At 36.3% G+C, this 22,518-nt stretch overlaps 1 protein-coding gene across 3 annotated transcripts in view; it reads left to right on the plus strand.

Moving 5' to 3' along the window:
* RPS6KA6 (ribosomal protein S6 kinase A6) overlaps positions 1–21,683 on the plus strand; it is a 44,779-nt gene extending 23,096 nt beyond the window's left edge. For all 3 annotated transcript variants that reach the window (XM_052813457.1, XM_052813455.1, XM_052813454.1), the window contains 14 exons: positions 1,590–1,732; positions 2,541–2,611; positions 3,837–3,925; positions 4,382–4,446; positions 6,462–6,564; positions 7,914–8,038; positions 8,329–8,454; positions 9,028–9,117; positions 9,794–9,952; positions 10,403–10,564; positions 10,973–11,049; positions 12,746–12,863; positions 14,816–14,956; positions 15,849–21,683. In XM_052813457.1, the coding sequence (XP_052669417.1) occupies positions 1,590–1,732; positions 2,541–2,611; positions 3,837–3,925; positions 4,382–4,446; positions 6,462–6,564; positions 7,914–8,038; positions 8,329–8,454; positions 9,028–9,117; positions 9,794–9,952; positions 10,403–10,564; positions 10,973–11,049; positions 12,746–12,863; positions 14,816–14,956; positions 15,849–15,974 (1,595 nt within the window). In that variant the 3' untranslated portion in view covers positions 15,975–21,683. The remainder of the gene's footprint in view (positions 1–1,589; positions 1,733–2,540; positions 2,612–3,836; positions 3,926–4,381; positions 4,447–6,461; positions 6,565–7,913; positions 8,039–8,328; positions 8,455–9,027; positions 9,118–9,793; positions 9,953–10,402; positions 10,565–10,972; positions 11,050–12,745; positions 12,864–14,815; positions 14,957–15,848) is intronic.
* The last annotated feature ends 835 nt before the right edge of the window (positions 21,684–22,518 follow it).

Genomic DNA, 22,518 nt, shown 5'->3' on the forward strand with positions numbered 1-22,518 from the left:
ATTTTTTATTAGACTTTTTATAATAAACCTGTATCCCTTCCCTACATAGTGATTCTTTATATAGTATTAAGTACTTTTATTGAAGTATTTTAGATAGTCATTGTGTCTGATGGTTTTGGTCATTTATCAGATCCTGATGTCCATGCAGGTTCCACTGAAGTTAGTTTTCATGTTGAGTAATATGTGCATAGATCAAGTTGCAGTGTTAGCAGCAATATTGCTGTAAAGTGCAGATACTATTTGCTGTGGTTAAAATAGAAGAAATGTAGTTGAAAATACAAACCCAGACATTGAATGTGGGTTTTTTTAAGGGAGCTTTAGTTCAGGTGGTGGTATGTTAGTGACTAAAACTATCCACTATTCAGATTAGACAGTGAGCTGTATCGAGATTTACTGTGAAATGCCTTTTAACTGAAGATCAAGAGCTTACAGACACAGGCTAAAGTTGCTGACTGTGAGACTTATAAAAGGGAGCAGACATGCTTTCGGTGTAAAAAAATTTTAGTGCACAATAAGACTTCTGAAATGCTACTCCTTTTTTCTTTTTTTTCTGTGTGTGTGTTTCTGCATTATCACTTTTAAATGCATACAAAATTGCAGAAACATGCTTTGAGGAACAATTAAAATACATATGTTCTAGGAAATGATATATACAAAAGACTGACTATTTGAAAACCAAATTACTATGAATTTCTGAAAGCTTACAATTGCATTTAAGGTGATGCTCTTGTATTAAAAATTTCATTATGTATTTTGATCTATAGATACTGCTATTAGATTCCAAGAGAAAATGAAGGTTTTTTTAAACTCTGAAGGACTTGATGGAAATCATGTTTGTAAAATGCATAATTTCTAAAATTCTGCATGATGTGTTTAAATACAATTCAATCCTAAAATTCTCACTTCCTTCTGAAACTGGAAAGAATAATGAATGGGATTATTGATTAGCAATCATTTCCCCTTTTTAAAAGGGGACGCTTGAGAGCCTTGTCTTGAGAGTTGGGCTAATATCAAGGACTTGTATATTCGATGGCACTGTTCAAACTGGGAGAAAAAAGTATTCTGGGAATAAAGTGAGCAGACACATAAGTCTCTACTGAACTTGAGTCAGGTTGCAGAACCATGTTATCTTATATAACGACAATATTTTTAGTCTGATTTTATTTATTCATCATTCAGTAATACTAGACCATGCAGACTGCGTTCTCTTTGAAACTCATTGTTACTTTTATCCAATTTTTTATGTGAATAAAGCAGGCAGTAAACAGAAAAAATGAGAACTTTTGATTACTTAAGGCTCTAAATGTGTAATATTTCAAATGAGTTATTTTGTATAGCAATATTGGTGGCTAATCATCAGTTTAATATGACTTATAGAATGGTTCTGGTGGTATGTAGTATACTAAATGTCTGCAGTATCTCTAGATATCTGCAGTTTCTTGTTTCATGAAGAGCTAGGATAATTGCATAATATTCCTGAAAGCAAACAAACAAAAGCTGTCAACACTTTGATTATGAAATACCATGTACAGTATTGTTTTTTTCTAAAGTTCTTTACTGGCTATATTCTTGTAATGCTGTTGTTGTAGACTTTGGACTCAGCAAAGAATCAGTAGATCAAGAGAAGAAGGCCTATTCTTTCTGTGGTACTGTAGAATACATGGCACCTGAAGTAGTAAACAGGCGAGGGCACAACCAGAGTGCTGACTGGTGGTCCTTTGGTGTTCTCATGGTACTGTATGCTTCACTGCTTACCTTGCTTAAGGTCACAAATACACTGCGTATGTCGAAATGAATGTGAAATGATGTAGTTAGAATAAGCTTGTCCAGATCTAATTATGAATGCTTGGGTAAGGGGAAGAGAGAATTCAACAACTGACTTGCTACTGAAATAGCAACCAATCTGAATAAAATTTACTGTTCACTTCCTTAGCCCTGTAAAGGAGTGCTTATCAGGAACCATAAAAATCATATGTGTAGTCCACTGGTCATTTAGAACAGTTGTAGTCAGTCTGAAACTTTAGTTTCTATATTCATTTCGCATGTTACTTGATAGTTAAAGAAAAACTGAAGACTTGGTTTGGTGGAATATTAATTACGTTTTTGTAAGAGTAAGCCTATTGAATGAATACTGGAGTGGAGTAGTGAAATAAGCCAGTAACCGCTAGCACTTATGCCTTTGCTATGATGTTAGAGCATTTTGACATAAAAAGTGAAGTACTGGTTTAGAATTTATTTTTCTTGCTGTTTTCAGAGTATGGCAATATCTAAAACTTAGGTATGGAGGGGATTTTATTACTTTAAGTAGCTTATGGATGTAAAGTATTCCTGCGTCATCATTACATTACACTTGCCACTGTTGTTATCATGTAAACTGCCAATGAAAACAAAATTTTAGATTTGTGAACTTTTTTGGTAATTTTTTAAAAGCTCAAGCCAGTATGTCTAATGTAGTGATAGGGAAGAGTATAGTACTTAACACTTTGTTTGAGCAATTGGGGGAAGTGGTGTTGATTTAGATTAACATTTGTTCTTTTCAGTTTGAAATGCTTACTGGTACACTACCATTTCAAGGTAAAGATCGAAATGAAACTATGAATATGATACTGAAGTAAGTATATCTTCTTACTTTTTGGAAAGTCAGAAAATGTAATTTTTAAACATGTTTTAACAGCTTGTTATAACTCCTTGTCCTTGAAGAGCATTAAGCTAGAACAAGAACAAAAAAAGGCAGTGCTGTGCCCCCTCCTCCCTGCCCCAATAAGGTTTAGATCCCAGAGCATGCAAATACTATTAAGTATCTACAGGAATTAAAATCTTAGTGGTGACTTTGTATTTTCATTGTAGGTGTATAATAAAGATAAAAACAGTACAGTGAATTAGACCAGCATTATTTACCACTCATGTTGGTGTTAATACTCTCTTGCTACTGTTACAACATACCTTATTTTGTAAGCAATAGTGAATCAGATGTTGCTTTGTGTATGTATATATGGAGAGTGCGCTTATGTGCTCACATTTTTCATATTAAATTACCTTGGTTACAACAGAAGCTGTCTAACAAGACAGACGGGGTAAACTGGTGATTAGTAAGTGAAGTTGTTGGGCAAATATGTTCTTGTCTTTATTTGTGCTTAGCTAACAAAGAATTTCCTTTAGACCACATGCAGAGCCTTGGGCCTTTGGAGGGGATGGTGGTCAGGGAAGGGGGTGAGAGGGAAGCTCTGTTCTTGGCGACATACGGCAGCTCGAACTTACCCTGGGTATGAGTTTATAGTGGTATACCTGTGAAAGTGGATGGATTAGATCTCTAGCCTCACTTGGAGCTCCAAGTGATGCTATAGTTCTGCAGAAAAAGTTCTTGCCTTAGCATAATTGTTTTCATAAAGTAAGCTTGGTAAAGTCAGTAAGCTTTTATATGATGTCTTTGTGAGTCTCTTCTGGCCTTGATTCTGTTAGAGGTATTTTGGTGGTAACTTCCTGGTGAAATGAAGGTATCTATGAAAATACTTATGTATTCCTGAGATAATTGTTTTATTCTATTTTAGCATAAAGCTGGGTTTGGGGGCTTGGGTGGGGTTTGAGGTTTTTGATCTGGTGTGTTTTTGTTTGGGGGGGGGGGGTTGTTTGTTTTAGGTTTTGTTTGTTTGGGGTTTTTTGTTTTTTTTTTTTTTTTTAAACCACTCGTGAAACTTAAAAGCTGATGAGTTAAATGTGTACACTCTACATGACTTTGGAGTAGATCTTTGATACATCAAATTGTGCAATGAAGTATATGTAGACAATTTTTAGTAGGTTATGTTTCTTCTTCTTACTTGTTCTCTGTTTTCTTTTAGAGCAAAACTTGGAATGCCTCAGTTCCTCAGCCCTGAAGCACAAAGTCTTCTGAGGATGTTGTTTAAAAGGAACCCATCAAATAGATTAGGTTGGTTCATTTATTTGGATCTTTGAAATAAAAGTAGTTGGGCTGAGTTGATTATTTACAGAAAGTAGTTGCTAGAGACTCTCAACCTCCAGATGGTCAGTAAGATTTGGGTTTAGATACCATTTCTTGTTAGCTTGGATCATGACTGCCTGGGTTTGGCTAATGAATGATTACTTTCTTGGACCAGTGACTGTTAGCAGTGAGCCAAAGCTTTGACAGTGTCAGAGCAAAGAATATTGACACTCTGTATTTATGGGCTTCTTGTACTCTGTTTGCCTCCGTGATGAGGTATACACTACTTAATTGAGTATTTTATATCCTTGGAATATTTCTGTATTTACAATTCCCTCAAATAACCATGTCTGTGCAAAATTTTTAGAAATGAACTAATTTTTAGTGCAATCTTCTTCAAAGACCTTACCTAAGTGTTTTAAATACAGTATTTTCTTTGTTTAGGAGCTGGTTCAGATGGAGTTGAAGAAATCAAGAGACATCCTTTTTTTTCTACTGTTGACTGGAATGTACGTACAAAATTATCTGAATGATAAGACTGTTTTTAATTTTTCTGTGTGTTGTGGCATATAAGTATTTGCATCTGAATAGGGTGCAATAAACACTGCAGTACTGCTGACTTAGTTCTGGCTTCTACTATAATCTTACTTGGCACCTGGAGCTGTAGTGTTTGTGGTATAGAGAGTATTAATTATAAATTGTACGTTTACTTTTTAAATAATTAAGAGTAGCAGCATTCTAAAGCTTAAATTGTTTGTTAGAGCATTTGTAGTTGGGAGAGGATGCTGGTTTTCCCTATGTGCAAGAATCCTTTTCTTTAGTAAGTGTCCATCTAGTGCTTCCATTCAGGGCACAAGAACTCACTGTGACTATAATTCTCTTTGACTTCTCTCTAGTTAGCCACAGCACATTGCTATTTTATCAGTCATATTCCATTCACAGTTGGAAGTATTGACTCTGGTGCTCTGACATGATCAGAAGTTGTAGAAGTTCATGACTGCCTGCTTAAATTTTTAACAAGCACCTTGATGCTTTTCCTCTGCGGTTCTCTATAATCTTTTGAGATGTGTCTCCCAGAAACATTCTCAAAACTGAGGTGCTCTATATCAAATAAATCTGCTCTGAAAACACTCCTTTGCTATACTGCCTACAAAAGGATAGACACAATAAATAAGATGTTGCTGTGCTGACAGGGCTATTGGCAATGCTAGCCAATACTGTGCTCAACTGTCTCTTTAAAGCTGTGGTCATTATCCTTCCCTGACTCTCATATTTACTTCTGAGAAGGTGGTTTTCTAGCTGTCTTTATGCCGTGTCTGCCATAGGGTCCTGATTAGCAAGTAGAGTTTTTAGTAACAGCAGAAGTTCACTGTTTATGAGTACACTTTGTAAGAGAAGGCTGTGTTATTATGGCTTGATTATCTACTATTTTGTTTTTTAAGGGACTGATGTTGAAATAAATACCAGCAAGGGTGTGTGAAAGATCTGCAGTTCTAACTCTTTATTTTTTCTTTTTTTCTTTCTTTCTTTTTTTTTCTTTTTTATTTCACAGTGCTTTGTATTTATTTCAATATGGTAGTGTTGAATGACCACTTCTGTATTGTATCCCATTATTTCTTTGGGATGAATTCAGGTCGTCCCCCCCCCTTTTTTTTTTTTTTAATTGAAATACATTGCGTGTTCTTGTGCAGGAAGATTAAATGAAAAGAACTGCAAAAAGTAGGTCTGAAAGGATGAGAGAAACCCCAAGAAAATGTTCTCAGAACTTCCTGAACTTTGTATGGGGCTTTGACATCATTTGGCACGAAATTTTCTCGTAAATGGGACTCATTGCTGATTTGAGATCACTTGGGCAATACATTTTTCTAAAGCATGTTGAATAAAGGAGGAAAAAATGGAGGAGCCATTGTTCTGCTTTCCCTTCCTTCCCCCCCCCGACTTAGTTTAGTACATTAGGAAAAAACCTGGAATAGAACTTTGAGAATTGGCAGTTCCTTGCCAAGAGGGACACACCTGTCACTCGTGACAGGTCTTTGTCTGGGACCCAGAATAGAAAGGTAAAGACTGTATTCCATATCTTCCCTTTGGGGTGGGTTTTTCAGGGTGGTGACAAAACAGCAGTGAACCAGCTCTGAGATGATGATAGAAGGTAAGATGTGCTATAGCTGTTCCATGTTCTTTGGAATAAGCCAAGAATGAACTGGTGATAAGTAGCAGCCTGCTATTTTATTTTTACAAGTACGGATCTAGGTTAGGCAGATTCAGAAGAATAAGGGAAAAGAGCTGTGTATTGTTTGACTTGTAACATTTCCCGTAGCATTTCAAATCAAAGGTATGTGAAAGTAACTCAGTGTTTCTGTACACATTTGTGGTTTTCTACTTGCTCTACATTACTCACTCTTTCAGAAAACTGTTTTAATAAAACAGTAACATTTGAGTTGCTTTCCCTTTAGCTTGGCAAAATTACAGCACCCGTGGAAGTTTCATTCACTCTTAATTACAAGACTTTGTCCTTCTACTTCAGAAACTGTTCAGAAGAGAAATTCAACCCCCATTTAAACCTGCTTCTGGAAAGCCAGAGGATACCTTTTGTTTTGATCCAGAATTCACAGCAAAAACACCAAAAGGTAGTTGTGCATGGTTATAAATTGGTGAGATTTGTGGGACAAGAGGGGTCAAATTAATGTTACAACAAGAAGCTTTCTAAGAGAAAAAGCCAGTGATGAAATTAAAAGGAAAGGGTGCAATGGGGTTCCAGTACTTTGAAGAAGCATGTTTTCCTCAGCGGGTTCCTATTCTTTGAAATATTCTGCTAAACTTTGATTCACCAACAAACAAAAAAAACAAAAAAAAGGAATATTAACAGCTGAATTATGTATGGTTTCTAGTTATGGTTTAAAGTCAGACCTGCAGTGGTTCGAGGGGAAGTACTTAACACTAAATTTGATTGCAGCAGTGCAGTGATTATTTTTAGGGTCAGTATTCCACTGAAAATGACTTGTGTTAAGTGACTTTCTTGAGCCTTTTAATTATTATAATTATTAAAATTAAATCTTAAAACAAGTATTATAATAATTTTTTCATTGAGCTGTTCCCCTCACTACCCATGCTGAATTTGACTTTACTTTTGAAAACAGTGATTCAAAGGTAGAGAAGGGTGGGCAAAATGTACAGTGAACTGGGTACCTGTACTACTAGGTCAGTTGCAAAGACATCTCAAATAGTTTTGAGAAGCTTATGAAAATTTATCTTTAAAATATCCCTTAGATTATTGCACTGTGAAAATTTCCAAGTAACTGACCTTGGAAACAAAGACAGTAACTGCAAACACTTGTTGCTTAGTATGCTTCAAGTTTCACTTCAGGTTTTCTTTTGTGAATTTTTTTCTGTACTGCTGCATCCAACTTCTAAAACAACTTCTCATGTTTGTTTGGAGAATGTCTATGGTTCTAATAGGCTACGCAGACTTATCAGGCTGCGCTTACTGTGAAAATTCAAACGGTGAATTCAGAGGTGCATATAATATAATCTGAGGAAATTTTGGTTCTAATTATTCAGTAGTATCATTAATTGAACATTCTTGTATTGCCTCTCTTGGGCCTTGCCAACAGCACATATACCACTGAAGTAGCAAAACCTGTGGGCACTCTTCTTTGTGATGCAGTCCTTGAACATAAGGCTGTGATCTTTTTCTTTCTCATAGTGTTGTGCTTCAGTAAACTTCTTCCTAAAAACATGTATTCATACATTAGTTCCTGCAGTGTTTTGCAGTTTTAGGTAGAACCCAGGAATACTTGCTTTGTGTGTGTTATTAAAATAAGAGAAGACAGATAACTGACTCAAGTCTTATTCAACATCTAATGTTGCCCTTGTTTGCTTCCGTTCCCTCAAAATGTGTCTTCCAACATCTCTCCTGAATGCTAAAAAATAGCCTTGCTAGGATTTAGCTATGCTAATCAAATGTGTATGTCACTAGATTCTCCAGGAGTCCCACCTAGTGCGAATGCACATCAGCTCTTCAAAGGATTTAGTTTTGTTGCGACTACTACTGTAGAAGATCATAAAATATCACCACTCACCAATATACTGCCAATAGTACAGGTAACATTTTATTTTTTGGGAAACCTTTTTGACATGCCAAAGACTGACCAATATTTAGTGTTTACAGTCTGTTCTTTTTTTGTTGGGGAGACTATTAAAATGTCCATTATTAAAATGCTTCCAGGGGATATTTTGAAATTTGAAAAAGCGAGTTGCTGTTTTTCTGGAGGCAGAATTCAAAAGAGAAAGCATGGGCAAGCCGAAGAAACTTTTGCTGTTGGAAACAGTATTATGGCAAAGAGCATCTTGTTGCTTTAGGTGACAGCTTGTACGTGTTTGTTTTTTTAAAGCAACTTCATGGAAACAGCGCACAGTTTACTGATGTATATGAACTGAAGGAAGATATTGGTGTTGGTTCCTACTCTGTTTGCAAGCGATGTATACACATAGCTACAAATATGGAGTTTGCTGTAAAGGTACTTTGAATAAATGTCTCTGTTCTGAAATGATTGTGCAGTAGATTTGTGAATTTGAATACATGAACTTTCTAGTTACTGTAGCTGTTTCTATGCTGTGAGAAATTAAAAACAGTGTTTTCTTAATTTAAATTGTGTATTTGGCTTCTATAGCTCTTCTTTTTGTGGGTAAGGTTATGGCTTTGAAGAACTGGCTTTACAATTCAGTCTTGAGGCCTGAAGATATTGTACGATGGTTGAGCACACCTGAAATAAAATTAAGATCCACAAGGGTGGAGCTGGGCTGCAGGGAAGCAGTGATGCTTCAGACAGTCCATTGCATTTCCTTGTCCACTGGAGCAGAATAGACTGCATTAATGATACAGTTTTAACTGGTAGCAAGGAGAGAGCAAGAAATGAATAAACAGTGAGGTGTGAAGCTGGATGATCAATTGCTCATGATCAGTAAGAAGTGATGAACTCTAGAAAATTTTTTTATTCTGTTGTTGAAGTGAGACTACAAATACAAAAAATTTTCTTTATTAAATAGACTTCGTTTATCCAAGTTGTTTTTCCTGTTGTTATTTTTTGCAGATAATTGATAAAAGTAAGAGGGATCCCTCAGAAGAAATTGAGATTCTAATGCGTTATGGCCAACATCCAAATATTATTACTTTAAAGGATGTATGTACCTCTTTTTCTCTGCTACCTCTTATTACACAGTAGTCAATAAGTAAATATAGAGGTAGGGAGTTTACTGGGATTTATTAAATTTGTTTTACATAGTAAAATAGGAGAGCAGTACATATAGTAAAGTGTTGAGTATTTCAAAATATGACATTGTCCTGATACTGATTTTCTTCTAAATGCTTTTTAGTTAGCTTGAAGTGAGAAATGATGTAAAGGTTAGAAATGTCATATTTCCTCTTACTTCAAATGAGTAGCTAATGTGTTGGTAATCTGAAAAAGCAGTTACATGTTGTCCTGTATATGCAAAGTGCCAGCAGCTAAAATTTGTCCATGGGAGGGAAGAGCAATAGGGAGTGGTAGGGCTACTCTCCTGTTAAAACAGAAGTTCCTAGACTGAAAAAAAATATTTAATTCCGAGTCATGAATTAACATTCGATTACCTCAATGTCTCACAGAATGACACATAAGCTTTCTTATGCTTCATGCTTTAAGGCTCTTGAATTGCAGAATGAAATTTTTCAGTCCCTGCTGTTTGTGCTTGATGTTCATATGTGAATAGGTGAAGAATCTAGTCTGTAATTTTCATTTATCAGGATGTATAATTATAGATGATCTTTTAATAGATATGTGTGTATTTATGTACGTATACACGTGTTAAACTTCTCATCAGGTATATGATGATGGTAGATTCATATACCTTGTCACCGAACTGATGAAAGGAGGAGAGCTGCTTGATCGAATTCTCAGACAGAAGTTCTTCTCAGAACGAGAGGCTAGCGCTGTGTTATACACTATAACTAAGACTGTGGACTACCTGCACTGCCAAGGAGTGAGTGATTTCTTCTATGACGTAGCTTCTTTCACATTTCCTGGAATTAACAAATGCCTTTTGTTATGTGCTTTGCTTGGCTTGGTTTTATGGCAGAAAGGAAGAAGATTTCTGAGTATTTTATGACAAAGGTGAACAATATAAACAACTCATCCTGTTATTCTGGCAAGTCCTTTTGACTCTACTTTTACAGTTTATGAAACAGCAGATACTTGTTCTTTTAGGCTTTTTGGCAAATGGTTGTGTTAGTTCCAGTTGCATTATGAGCCAGTAGGCTTTTTTATGACATTACTTGAGCCAGAATTTTTGTTACTTTAAAGTTATGTAATTGTATAGAACTGTTAATAAGTATATTAATCTAGAGAATAGCTTTTATAAATTGCAAATTACATACAAACAAATGTACATGCAACTTCTAAATGATGGATTTTAAAATTTCTTTGTTTAAAGGTAGTGCATCGAGACCTTAAACCTAGTAATATTTTATACATGGATGATTCAAATAATGCTGATTCTATCAGGATTTGTGATTTTGGATTTGCAAAACAACTTCGAGGAGAAAATGGACTACTTCTGACTCCGTGCTACACCGCAAACTTTGTGGCACCAGAGGTATCTTAAGCTGCCATGCATTTTCTCTATGCTGTTTTTGATGCATCAAGTACTTAAACTTTTTAGCAGTGCTTAAAAAAAAAAAAAGATAAATTCTGCTAGTTTTCCTGAAATATAATTATACGTACTTTATAAACACTGGTGCATATGTTTATAATAAACGCACTTTAAAAATAGCAGAATCTACTCTCTAAAATGAGATGTAAGCCTATTGAGAATCCTAAGAGGTTATGTTCTGGGAACAAGAAATATTGTTGATAGTCACTGTAACCTGTATATTGAAAAATAAATAATCAAACCTCTGAAATTATCCTGGGATTGACTTACCCCTCCTTAGGCTGTGTAGTGGTATTGGTTTGGGGTGTTTTTTTAATACGTGAAAAGTCTTTAACACTCTTTGTTTTATAGGTTCTCATGAGACAGGGATATGATGCTGCTTGTGACATATGGAGCTTGGGTGTTCTCCTTTACACAATGTTGGCAGGGTGAGAAATGCTTCTTAGCTCTTTTGTTTACCTAAACTTCCAGCATGCTGCATGAATCCATGCTTTCATTAAAATTGTAAGATATTACCTCATTGGTTTGAATGCAGAATGACAAAGACACTGAAGTGGAACAGGAAGCTATAAGCAAATGTATACATAAACTAGGCTTATCTTACAGGTAGGTTCAAGGCTTCTCTCTTCTACAGTGCATGACTGGGAGATGCCAAAGACACTCTCCAGTTTCCAGGAGAGAACTTAGTCTGTGAAAGTATGTGGTGGTTTTCTTCTTTCTCCTGCCTCTTGTCCTCCCCACACTAGTAGCCTTGTAGTCCACCTTCTTGTATCTCCTGCCACAGTCTTGACTCCTGGCCCTTCTGTAGAACACACTGGCTTGTAACCTCTTAACTTTTCTAAATCTCTGAACTTTCATTAAGTGCCATGAAGCATTCAGTGGCCGAATGATAAAAGGTTTTCTGAGTTTTGCTCTAACAGAAAAATAGCAGACTTTTTTTTTTCTTGTAGATAAATACTATCTATTGGAAACTGTTTCTCTTGATAAATTTGTACTTCTCCACGTAAAATCACCACCACCACTACAGTTCTGTCATCAAAACTCGGATTGCTGTATGATTTAAGTGCAAGTATGCAGATATTGGGCAGTATACTGCCTGCACACTTGAGAAACGTTGTTTGAACAAAAGGCAGGTCGAAAGTATGGGGAAGAAATGGTCCAGCATGAATTCCTATCTTTCCATTTCATTACTCTTAAACTCATCAACTGAAAGACAAGAACTAACTGGCTGGTACACTTCCTAAAACTCTGTTGATGATGCTGGTTGATCTTTCTTCCATGCAAAGCTTTCAAGTACTAAGATGGAATGTATTAAGCTTAATTATTATGGTTTGCAAGCTAATTTGAAATCTAAGGGGTATTATGATATAACTACTTAATCAGAGTAAGATTTGGGTTTTATAGTTAAAACTAACTTGGTACTAGCCTATGATCATAGGAGATGCCAGAACATTGTAATACATACTTAAGTGATTCAGGTTGGTTTTCAGATTTGTCAGTTTAATTCTTTCGAGTTCATCACAGTAGGATTTGTAGAAAGTAAGCCGAATGTACAGGAAACCGTGTAAACTTATAAGCCTCCAAAACCAATGATGTTGTGGTTTAAGCCTCCCAAACTCACTTAAGTAAGTAACTATCACGAAAATTTTCTTGTAGCTTTTCCCCAAATGATAGATGTGTTTATATTGTGCTGAATCTCTATCTAATTAAATGCACATACCTTAAATACAATGTTACTCCAGCTTTATTGGGCCATTCTGTTAGGGTATTGTTCCAGGTTTGGATTAATTTACATGCTGTGGTAATCTAGCGTAATTTGTGTTTATGAATCACTTCTATTTAACTTGAAAGTCCGCACTGGTTAGAATGCATTATTAAGAAACTAACTTAAGACATCTTTTTAGCCTGCATTTGCCATTTATTCTACTTGATTAACCACAATGATGGGGGAAAGAAAATAATACCGTTTGGAAGATGAAATGCTAAAGTAAGAAGTATTTAATAGTATATAGTGTGTTTCTGCCAGCAGTGGGATATCTACTCAGAATGATTCATGAGATTTTACCAATTACTTGCAGCTTCTTACCTATAACGAGGCCATTTTGGTTTTTGTTCTTTCAACAGCTATACTCCATTTGCCAATGGTCCTAACGATACTCCAGAGGAGATCCTGGTACGGATAGGCAGTGGAAAATTCTCTTTAAGTGGAGGCAACTGGGACACTGTTTCAGATGCAGCAAAGGTGTAAATGTGTTTTGTTTTGTTCTTCTATTTTTTTATAGAATTCAAATGAACATCTACTGAACTGGATAAAATAGACTAGTCTAACACAGTAGTTTGCTATTATTACCTGCAAACTTTATTGCAATGAAGATCATCTAGTCCAACCTCCTGCTCAAAGCAGGGTCAGCTGTGAGATCTGACCAGGTAGCTCAGGGCTTTATTCAGTCTGACTTTAGAAACCCCCAAGGGTGGAAACTGAACAGCTTGCCTGGGCAGCCTTTTCCAATGCTTGGCTGCTGTAATGAGGAAAAAGCTTCTCGTAATTTCAAGCCAGAACATCTCTTGTTTTACTTTGTCCGCTGTCTCCATTCCTTTGGCCATGCTGACTAAAGGAATGTCAGCGTTCTTGGATGCCCAGTCACACTGGTAGTTCAGGTTCAGTTTGCTGTCTACCAAAACCTCCTGGTCCTTCTCAGGAAAGCTGGTCCCCAACCAGTCTGTCCCCACCCCGTACCTTGGGGACAATTTCTTCCTTTCCAAGTGCAGGACTCTGCATTTGTCCTTGCTGAATTTTGTATGGCTCTGGTTAGCTCATTACTCCATCCTGCCTAGGTCCCTTTGGATGGCCACCCTGCCCTTGAACTCATTAGCTCTTTCCTCACACCTCCAATTTGGTACCCCACTGCAAATTTGGCAAGAATGCACTCTCTTCCTTCCCCCAGGTCACTGACAAAGACTTTAAGTAAGATAGGTCCCGATGTAGGCTTTTCTAATCATGAGGGGGTTTTTTTTATCCCTTGTTTTTGTTGGCTTGAAATCAGGTGTTTGTGGGATTCCTGAAATGGAAGGATGGCTTTTTACAATTATCTGTTAGTTCTAGTAGCTAACCAGTCCTGCATTAATAGGTTAATTTTTTTTTGTAGTGCAATTTCTTAAATGTTGTTCAATGCTGAAGTCTTCAGGTCTTTTGTCTTTGTTAGTACTTTCAGCAATTAAACTAGTAGTTTAACAACCGAATATATCTGGACATCTTGCCAAAAATCTCGATCAGCTTGATTATGCAGCTGTCCTTTTTATTTAAAGACTGCATCTCTCATCAATTGCTGTATGTGTTCTCTGGGTTTAGTGTTGGCCTGGTGTGTAGGTATCTTAGTCACCAGTGTTACCTTCTATAAAGCTTGGCATTAATATTAAATCTTTTCCTGATAATTTGGAACTGCACAATTTGTTCATTTTAGTAGGAGTGATTCAGAATACTTGTTGGCTAATGCTGTTTTAGCACAAGTAATTCACTTTTGTATATTTAAGAATGCTTAACATTTTGTACCTAAAACAAAGGGAACATTCTGTCAGCTTGTTCATATTTTGTTTTCTTTCAAGCTATTCCTGTCTCTGTTCTGTGCCCTTCCCACCCAGCTCTTCTTTTGACCAATGTTGTAATTAGTACCTTATTGCTAATGCTTCTAAACAGGCAAAAACAAGTGTCTATTTCTGCTGGCTTTACTCTTTATGTAGCTCACTGAAGGAAAAATTCTTTGATAGTGTATCACTATATATGAATTTAATTGTAATATGTAGTCAGCAGACCCCAAATGTGTAGTACAAATGAGATGGTTGCAAATAATAGCTTTCTTCCATAATATGTCTGCTAAATTTTAATAGGATTTCTAGTCTTTTAAAGATTATATTAATAGTAAACTGAAATATGAAACAAACAACAGTAAGTTTCTTTATGATAAAAGCTTGCTCTGTTAAACAGATTAAATAGTACAACACATTGTTTTCAGGCTTCTGTGGTGTCAAGGCACAGAATGATCCAATTTATCTGCTGATTTTTTTTGTGTGTGTGTTTGCATTGTGTTAATCGCTGCCACATAGGGTACTTTTTCATTGCTGCCATAATGAATGCTTTAAAGTCTGTATATAAGATTATTTTAACTGAATAGATGTGCGTTTTTCATTTTCATCTAGGACTTGTTATCACATATGCTTCATGTAGATCCACATCAGCGGTATACAGCAGAGCAAGTATTAAAACATTCGTGGATAGCCTGTAGGGACCAGTTGCCGCATTATCAACTGAACAGGCAAGATGCACCACATCTAGTAAAGGTAAAACAACCTGGAGGCTGAATGTTGCTTGAGCTGGTGGATGTGCAATGAGTCGGGTTGCTTTTAGAGCTACAGGCAGGACTCTTTTTTCTTTTTTTTTTTTTTTTTCCTCCTTAGAAAAGAAATTAGCTTTCTTTTGTTTTTCCTGGTACCTACATATTGAAGTTAGATAAACAGACAAATTATTGGTAAACTAATTTTAACCTATGTGTAAAGGAAGAGATTTTTTTGGATGTTTTGTTTTCAAAGATTGAGGTAGCTTGGGCCATATGAAACCTGATAAGACAGTTACCTGAGACTACCACAGGTCTCCCAGCATTCTTATTCAGGAAATCTTTTGGGATTTTTTTTCTATGACTGGCTCATATTGTGCTTTCCTAAAATAAATTAATAAACTACGCTACAGTTTTTCCACTGGTATTTTTATCTCTCCGGTATATGTGTTTCTGACTTGTGACACAAAAACTTCCTACTGTATTCAGGCAGCTTTTACGTTGACTTCATTAGTTCTGTTGGATTCAAAAATAAGGATCTGTGATAGCCAGTCTTAATTGTGTTGTCTTTGTAAGTCAGGACCTGAATAGCCACTTGGGTGGCTGTATTTGATAAATTGATGCTAATGTTGCTTGGAAGGTACTAATTCTGACCCACATTGAAAAGTTACTCCTACATCTAAGGTATGTGAAAGAAAAAGAAATGTCAGACACCCAAGCTTACAAACCTGAAGGATTCAGGAATAAATGGTTTTTTTGGAAAACAAACTTTAGAGAATCTCCATGACCTGCCATAAGTCCTGTTTTTTTAATAGTTAATTAAGAATTTAATATTCATTTGTTTTATTTTCTGATAAAAATTACCTTTACAGCCTTTTATATATTTCATTGTTCTCTAGGGAGCCATGGCTGCTACATATTCTGCACTGAATCACAAGACATTTCAGCCAGTGTTAGAGCCTGTTGCAGCCTCAAGTTTAGCTCAGCGACGGAGCATGAAAAAGCTAACATCAACAGACTTATAGATCCACTGGGACACCTTAGCAACAGAAGCAAGGGGAAAATCCAATAAGTGGCTCTATTTTGCCTGACCTGTGATCAAAAGGCATCTATGGTTTCCTGCTACACTACTTGAATTCTGTAAAAGTCCTTTTTTTAAAAAGAAAAAAAAAATCCACAGGTTCATACTGTGTTTTACAGGCTGTATCTGTTAAGTTAATTTAAACATCAGGTACACCATAATGAATTTCTCTACACTGTCCTTTAAGAGATCTGTTGCAAATATTCTTTCACATTCTGTATAGTTTTGCTGGGTTCATTTAAAAAATGGTTTAGGGGACCGTTGCCAATGACCAAGTTGTACATAAAGTGTCAGTGTAAGTTTTTCTTTTCTTCACACCTTTAGACCCCGTTGTGAAGGACAAATTCTTAATTTTGTAATTGGGCACTTAATTCATTCAACTTAATTCATTTAACTTGTTCATTACTGTTATGAAAAGCTGACTAATGTATTGTGCCAGTGTTAAATGCATTAGTGTTAATTTGGAAGGTCTGCGTTTGCATGGTGCTGGTAACTGATAAGTTTATGTGAAAATACAAACGAACAAAAGGGATGTGTAAGATTCTGCACTTTACCCATAAACTTAATTTGATCACTTGTGACCCATAAGAAATGCTGGGTAACAAATGGCCTCTTACAGGAAAATGAATGTTTCTAGTTGTTACCACAAATGGTGTTGTGTCCTGCACTGAGCTGGAGAAGGTAATTATGTGTATAAACTGTCCAAATTAAGGATCTCTAACATTGGTACCACTTTAAGACAACATCATGCAATCTAATACTTTTTGTTATTTATATTGTCTATCCATCAGTACAATGACTATGTTACTGTTTCCTCGGCAGTCGTTTCCACTGAATATAGCCAATATTAAGTTTGTTTGGCATACAAGACAAACTGACACTTTATTATAACAAACTTGGCATGTGGATTTTATTTTTTTATTTATTTGATTTTTATAGATCGTTGCTTCTATCTGAATCTCTTGCGGCATGTACAAATATTACAGAACATAAATGCAAAATTCTATTTGCCTAACTGTAGAGGTAGCTTGGGAAAATAAATAAGCCTTGCAGTGTGCCCAGATAAGGGAATTCTGACCAAGAAATTTCACAGTTATGGACAAGTTACTGACAATATCCTGTTGCCAGCACTCACTTGGCCTCTCTGCTTGCTGTTGGGACTTCAGCTGTTTCTAAATACTGTGATGGAGAGGAAATTAATTTCTGGGCCAGAATTATCTTGGGGTTTTCTGACTCCAAACCCATGCTAACCGTTAGTAGACAGGGACCTAATGCATCCAGAGATGATGAGCTCCAAAGTATTTTCAAAATTTGTAGACACTACTGTGCAATTGTACTGTCATAGTAGGATGACACGCATTTTAAATATTAAGTATATTAGTGACCAACAATTAGACTGTGAACACTTAGAGAATCCAAATGACCAAAAATCAAATGTAGTTCAGACTGATTTGCCATTGTTGAATTTCATGTTCCCAGGTACCTTTGGTAGCCAATTAGAAGACACCAGTGATGACAGAACTTGGCATTTCAAGACAGGAAAAAAAGCTTTCAGGAGAATTCTGGCCCAACTGCCAAGAGTGGCAGTAGTGACTCAGATCTTAAGAGGCAGAGGGTGCTGGCTGGTTTTTGCTTATACCTGTGAAGTACTTGGTGGCATTGGAAGTACTATTAGATAAGCTGCTTTCTTTTATTGTGGTGGGGGAAGATGGAAATTATCTGGCCAAATAGTTAGGTATGAATATATGTAGATTTGAGACTTAATGAATATAGCAAACATAGGTGTGCTATTTGTATCATGCAGAACATACCCCATACTAAATTTCTTGAGTGTTTGATAGATGTTGGAAGCTTTAGGGGCCATTTGTGCCTAGTTTTGAGGTGCCTGTTTGAAATGCTTGAAAGCTTATCAAAGAACACAACTGCTTCCTAGAAAGCTTACTGTTTAGTACACAAATCTGCCCCTTATGCAGCTGGTTCATCCTTGTTTTCATTACTGAAGACCTTTGCCAGCAAGAATGCCTGTAAACCTTTTGTCTACAGTCTTATTGGTATAATTTTTTTGTAAACTTAAAAATGACTGCCAGAAGAATTTGAATTCACTCTAAGAAAAAAAAAAAAGCAGTGGAAATAAAGCCCCCTTAGCCAAGGTGAAGGTATAATGTGGGTTGAAACGTAGTGGTAAAAACCGTGTTAGGGATAGAGGGTATAATGCAAGGCGTGGTACACAACTAAAATGTCAAACTTGAATTGTTTTCAGCTTTCCCGTAAGGTAGCAGCTGGTCTTTAATGGCTTTATTCATGAATCATTTAACAGTGTTTATATTGGTATTTTCTTTTAGCTTACTTAGAAGCACCACATTATAAGCACCTTAAAAGCATTTTGCCATTTTGCACAAAAGCAGTTGTAAGCAGCTGAAGGTGCTTCAGTTCTTGGTGTGCAACACAAAGGTGGTAAGAGGAAAAGTACACAAACAAGATGGATAGTCTGATTCTTAGCAAAGAATTTAAAACATCTTCTATAAAGTTATCCCTGCTGGTTTTATATCACTACTAGCCTTTAGAGCAAGTGGTACTCCTGGGGTAAAAGCAAGGTCTCAGTGACTGCAACATTACAAAGTTGTCTTATCACAAGGAAAACGTGGACAAACACCTTTGTTATATCTGACAGGCCAGTGTACCCTGGTATGCCAATTTTAATCCTTAATTTGGGGGGAAGAGTTTACTTGCTACGTGTATGTTAGCATATCAGTCTTTGAAACATTTTGGATATGCAGGGATGCAAAAGAGTTCACTTGCAGTTTACTCTCACTATATAGTATTTAATGAGCATCATCTTTGTGATACTTTTGGAATTTCTTGCATACTTCTCGTCTTTTTTTTTCAAACTTAGGTTTTGTTCAATTAAGCAATTATATGAAAGTAGCATGGTCTGCTCATGAGTAATCAGTTAAATGTTTGAAATGGAGGAAAACTTAATTTGAACGTGCTCTTGGCTGGAGTGAAAGGTTAGTGTAAATGGTTTCACATTTATATCTTCTCTGCACAGTTCAAGATTACAAACTAGTTATGATCTTACCGATTTACTTTTTTTAAAAAAAGAGTGAAATTTTTGCGAAGGCTTATAATTACAAAGAAATAGGCATACATACTATGTATTTAGAGGAATTTTCAGAGAACCAATTAATATCTTAAATGATACAGTATTTTGGATATGGCTTTTGTTAGTGCCAGCAAAATAGCTTCTACTCTAATGTTTGGTAATGGCAATTATAAATAAGGGCTAGTTCTCAAGTGCACGTAGAGCCTGATACATTCTCACTAAAGAGGGTAGATTCCCACAGACATCACCTATAGCTGGAGCAGGCTCATGATGTGTCTTGCTGTTCTTTCACCCCTTGGATATTGCAATTTCTATCTTCAGTTATCCTTTTGATAAAAAGCGAGTAACTCTATTGTATTCCTGTTATGTATCCAAAAACTATGCAGTGGCATCAATATCAGCCAGTGGTGCATAACAAAGAGTGCCCATACCCGAGAGCATTACGATGGGTGGATTCGTTTAAGCCACTGTTTTGTGGCTTGTGTAGTCTCAATGCCGTTGTTAGCATGTTGTGTGTTTTTTCCCATTATGCTTAAAACTGGTAAATTCTTTCTGACCACATGAAGAGCCTAAGGTGTAGGTGGTCTAAGCGTACTGTCTGAGGCCTGTGTTGTAGTATGGTTTAACTGTTCTCCTTGCATCCAGAGAAGGTATCCAAAACCTCAGCCAAGTCAGTCGTACTGAGCTTGAATTCTGTTTTCCATGTCTTAATTCATTTTCCAAAGCTAATCTTCATATGTCCAATAGTTAAAATGATCTCTGGCAAACTTCAACAATTGAAAGTTACTTGCAGTATACTTATAAACTGGTTATTTGCAGTGACAGATTGCTGCATCCAGTACTCGGCGCTCTGCCCTCAAATGTTGCAATTAAAGTTGAGATAGCTTGTAAGAATTGAGTTAAATGAATTGCACAGTACTGTAGTAATTATCCTGATGTGTATCAATGAAATTAGGCTAAAACATCAATGCAAACATGGGGGTTTTTGTACTTCTGTAGCACTTAAGTTTTTCAGTCCTATCCAGAATTAGAAGTTTGCAAATATTTGTGGGAGGGAAGGGAGGAGCAGGTTTTTCTTAAAGTTTTCAGAAGGCTTCTGAAGCTGTGATAATGGAGTCCTTGCGTAATCCTATGGGAGCTCTGTGTGACTAAAAAAAAAAAAAAAAAACGTTTTCTCCTTGAAAGTTTATTCAAAAACTTTCTTGGGTGTGTAGTGATATCTGTTGGTAAGATGCCTATGCTGTCATTCATACCATACCATCCTTCTGCATTAACACCCCTTTAGTTAAGTACAGTCTGAATACTGTTTGTCTCTACTTCAGTGTATTTTTCAAATGTTTAGTCCCCCAGATTATGTTGTTGTTGATAAGCCTACACTTCCCTTTGGGAACAGGAGAATGAATACAAATTTTACAAAAAAAACCCCCCACCTTTAGTATATAGCTAAAGCTGACTTGAGTATTGTAATAACTTATGTAATTAGAAGTTCCCCCAAAATAATTGGTGACTGCTTTTCGTGAGATTTTTCCTATGTAATGAAAGCAAACTTTCTTTGAAAGCTTTAAAACATACTTAATTGATTATGTCTCTTAATTAAGATTTGGGCAACAGCTTATTACCAATAATTTGAATAACATTGAATCCTGTTTTGGGGTTTTTTTTTATGTGAGAACTGAAAGGATGCTCGAGGTGGATCTCCTTTGCAGGACAGAGTGTTCCTATTTTGTGTGTTTTGCATTAGGCTTATGAGCAGCGTTTGCTAAGTAATTGCATTGTCATAATATCCCAAGCACTTTGGCATCTTGCACTGATACTCTGATTAGAGCTAAAACTCTTCTGGCACGTGACTGGCTACAAATCTCAATATACGAAAGGGCATTAATTGAAAACTGTGTGCAATGAATTACATGCTCTCTGAGGTACTTCAAAGATGAAACTATACAAAAGGTCCCCGTTATCAGATATTGTAACTGTCATTTCTTTCTCTAAGCATATTGTGGATTTTGTATCATATTGTATTTATTTCATTTAATTTTAAAAAAAATGTTTTCTTTAAAGCTCTGTATATATTGACATTAAAGTTTGCATTGTACTACGTTCTCTTCTCCTTGTAAGGCTGAATCTAGTAGTGCATTGTATGGTATGTTGTTTTTCTTTGCACTGTGCTGCTAAAAGATACTATTGCCTTGAATTACGACATGCCAAAGAACCTCAAAATTGTATTTATTTTTGTTAAACTTTGTGAATAATGATAAAGGTACAGTTTTAAATAGCTGGCAGTTCCTTGAGTACTAGAATAAAAAGGTTGCAAATTCATAATATTTTATAATTGACAAAAATCCATCATTTATGATTTGGAAGTTCACCAACTCCTTTTTTTTAAATTGACATCAAAACCAATGAGCGGACATTCCTAAATTAAATGTACTGTGAATTGCATTATTTGGTAAACCGTGCCAAAAATCTCACATACATCAAGAGCTGTTCATAAGTTTATACTCACAGTCAAGTGTTTCATGCCACACTTTCAATAAAACATACATTCACTGATAGGATTGATGTATTACTTTAGGGTGGGATGATCTACCTTCTGTATGTTTTTCAGTTATCTATTCAGATTTGACTTTATAAAAGAGGAAATAATTTTCCTGCAAAGATCTGGTCCTTTGACAATACAGGCACTTGCATTACGAATGAGAGTAATCACATTAAAAAGTGACCTGCGCACCTGGTTGGAGTTAAGCATGTGCATCGGCACTGGTCCCATGTGAGGTCTCAGGGGCTGTAGTAGGTGGCTTTGCCTCCTGGCACCGCTTTGTCTTTGGATTTAAGCTGATAAATTGCTGCAGATCATTGAACTCTTCTGTCCTATACATGAACTGTTACTGTGAAGCCAAATGTTGTGAGGACTTGCTGCTAGGTGATGGACCAGCTCAGTATGCAGCTACTAATCCCCGTCACGGGACAAGAATATGAGATTTTGATGTAATAGCATTGACATTAAATTGGAGTATCTGGGTTTAAAATACCTTTAAGGTGTTTGGTAACTAGTGTTGCTGTTTATATTCAAAATGGGTTACAGATACTTTATTTTTCAGTTATCCTATCAGTCCAAATATACAGAAAGGTTTTTTTCCACGATTGCCTGAAGTCAGTCCATCTCCTGGATATTTGCTCACGAGGCACTTTTCTTACAAGCATTCGGGCCTGTCTGGCGCTGGAATTGCCTGGCCCAGGGACAGCCTTTGCTGAAGGAGGGAGCTCTGAGGTCACCCGCAGACAAACCCCTCAGCAATTTGGGGATCGGTCGATCAAGTCCTTCAGTAGGGTTTGGTTGTGGTTTCTTGTTTGTGGTTTGTTTTGGGGTTTTTTTTATGTTTTCATC

This window comes from Harpia harpyja, chromosome 18, assembly GCF_026419915.1.
Source record: "Harpia harpyja isolate bHarHar1 chromosome 18, bHarHar1 primary haplotype, whole genome shotgun sequence".
NCBI classification, from domain to species: domain Eukaryota; kingdom Metazoa; phylum Chordata; class Aves; order Accipitriformes; family Accipitridae; genus Harpia; species Harpia harpyja.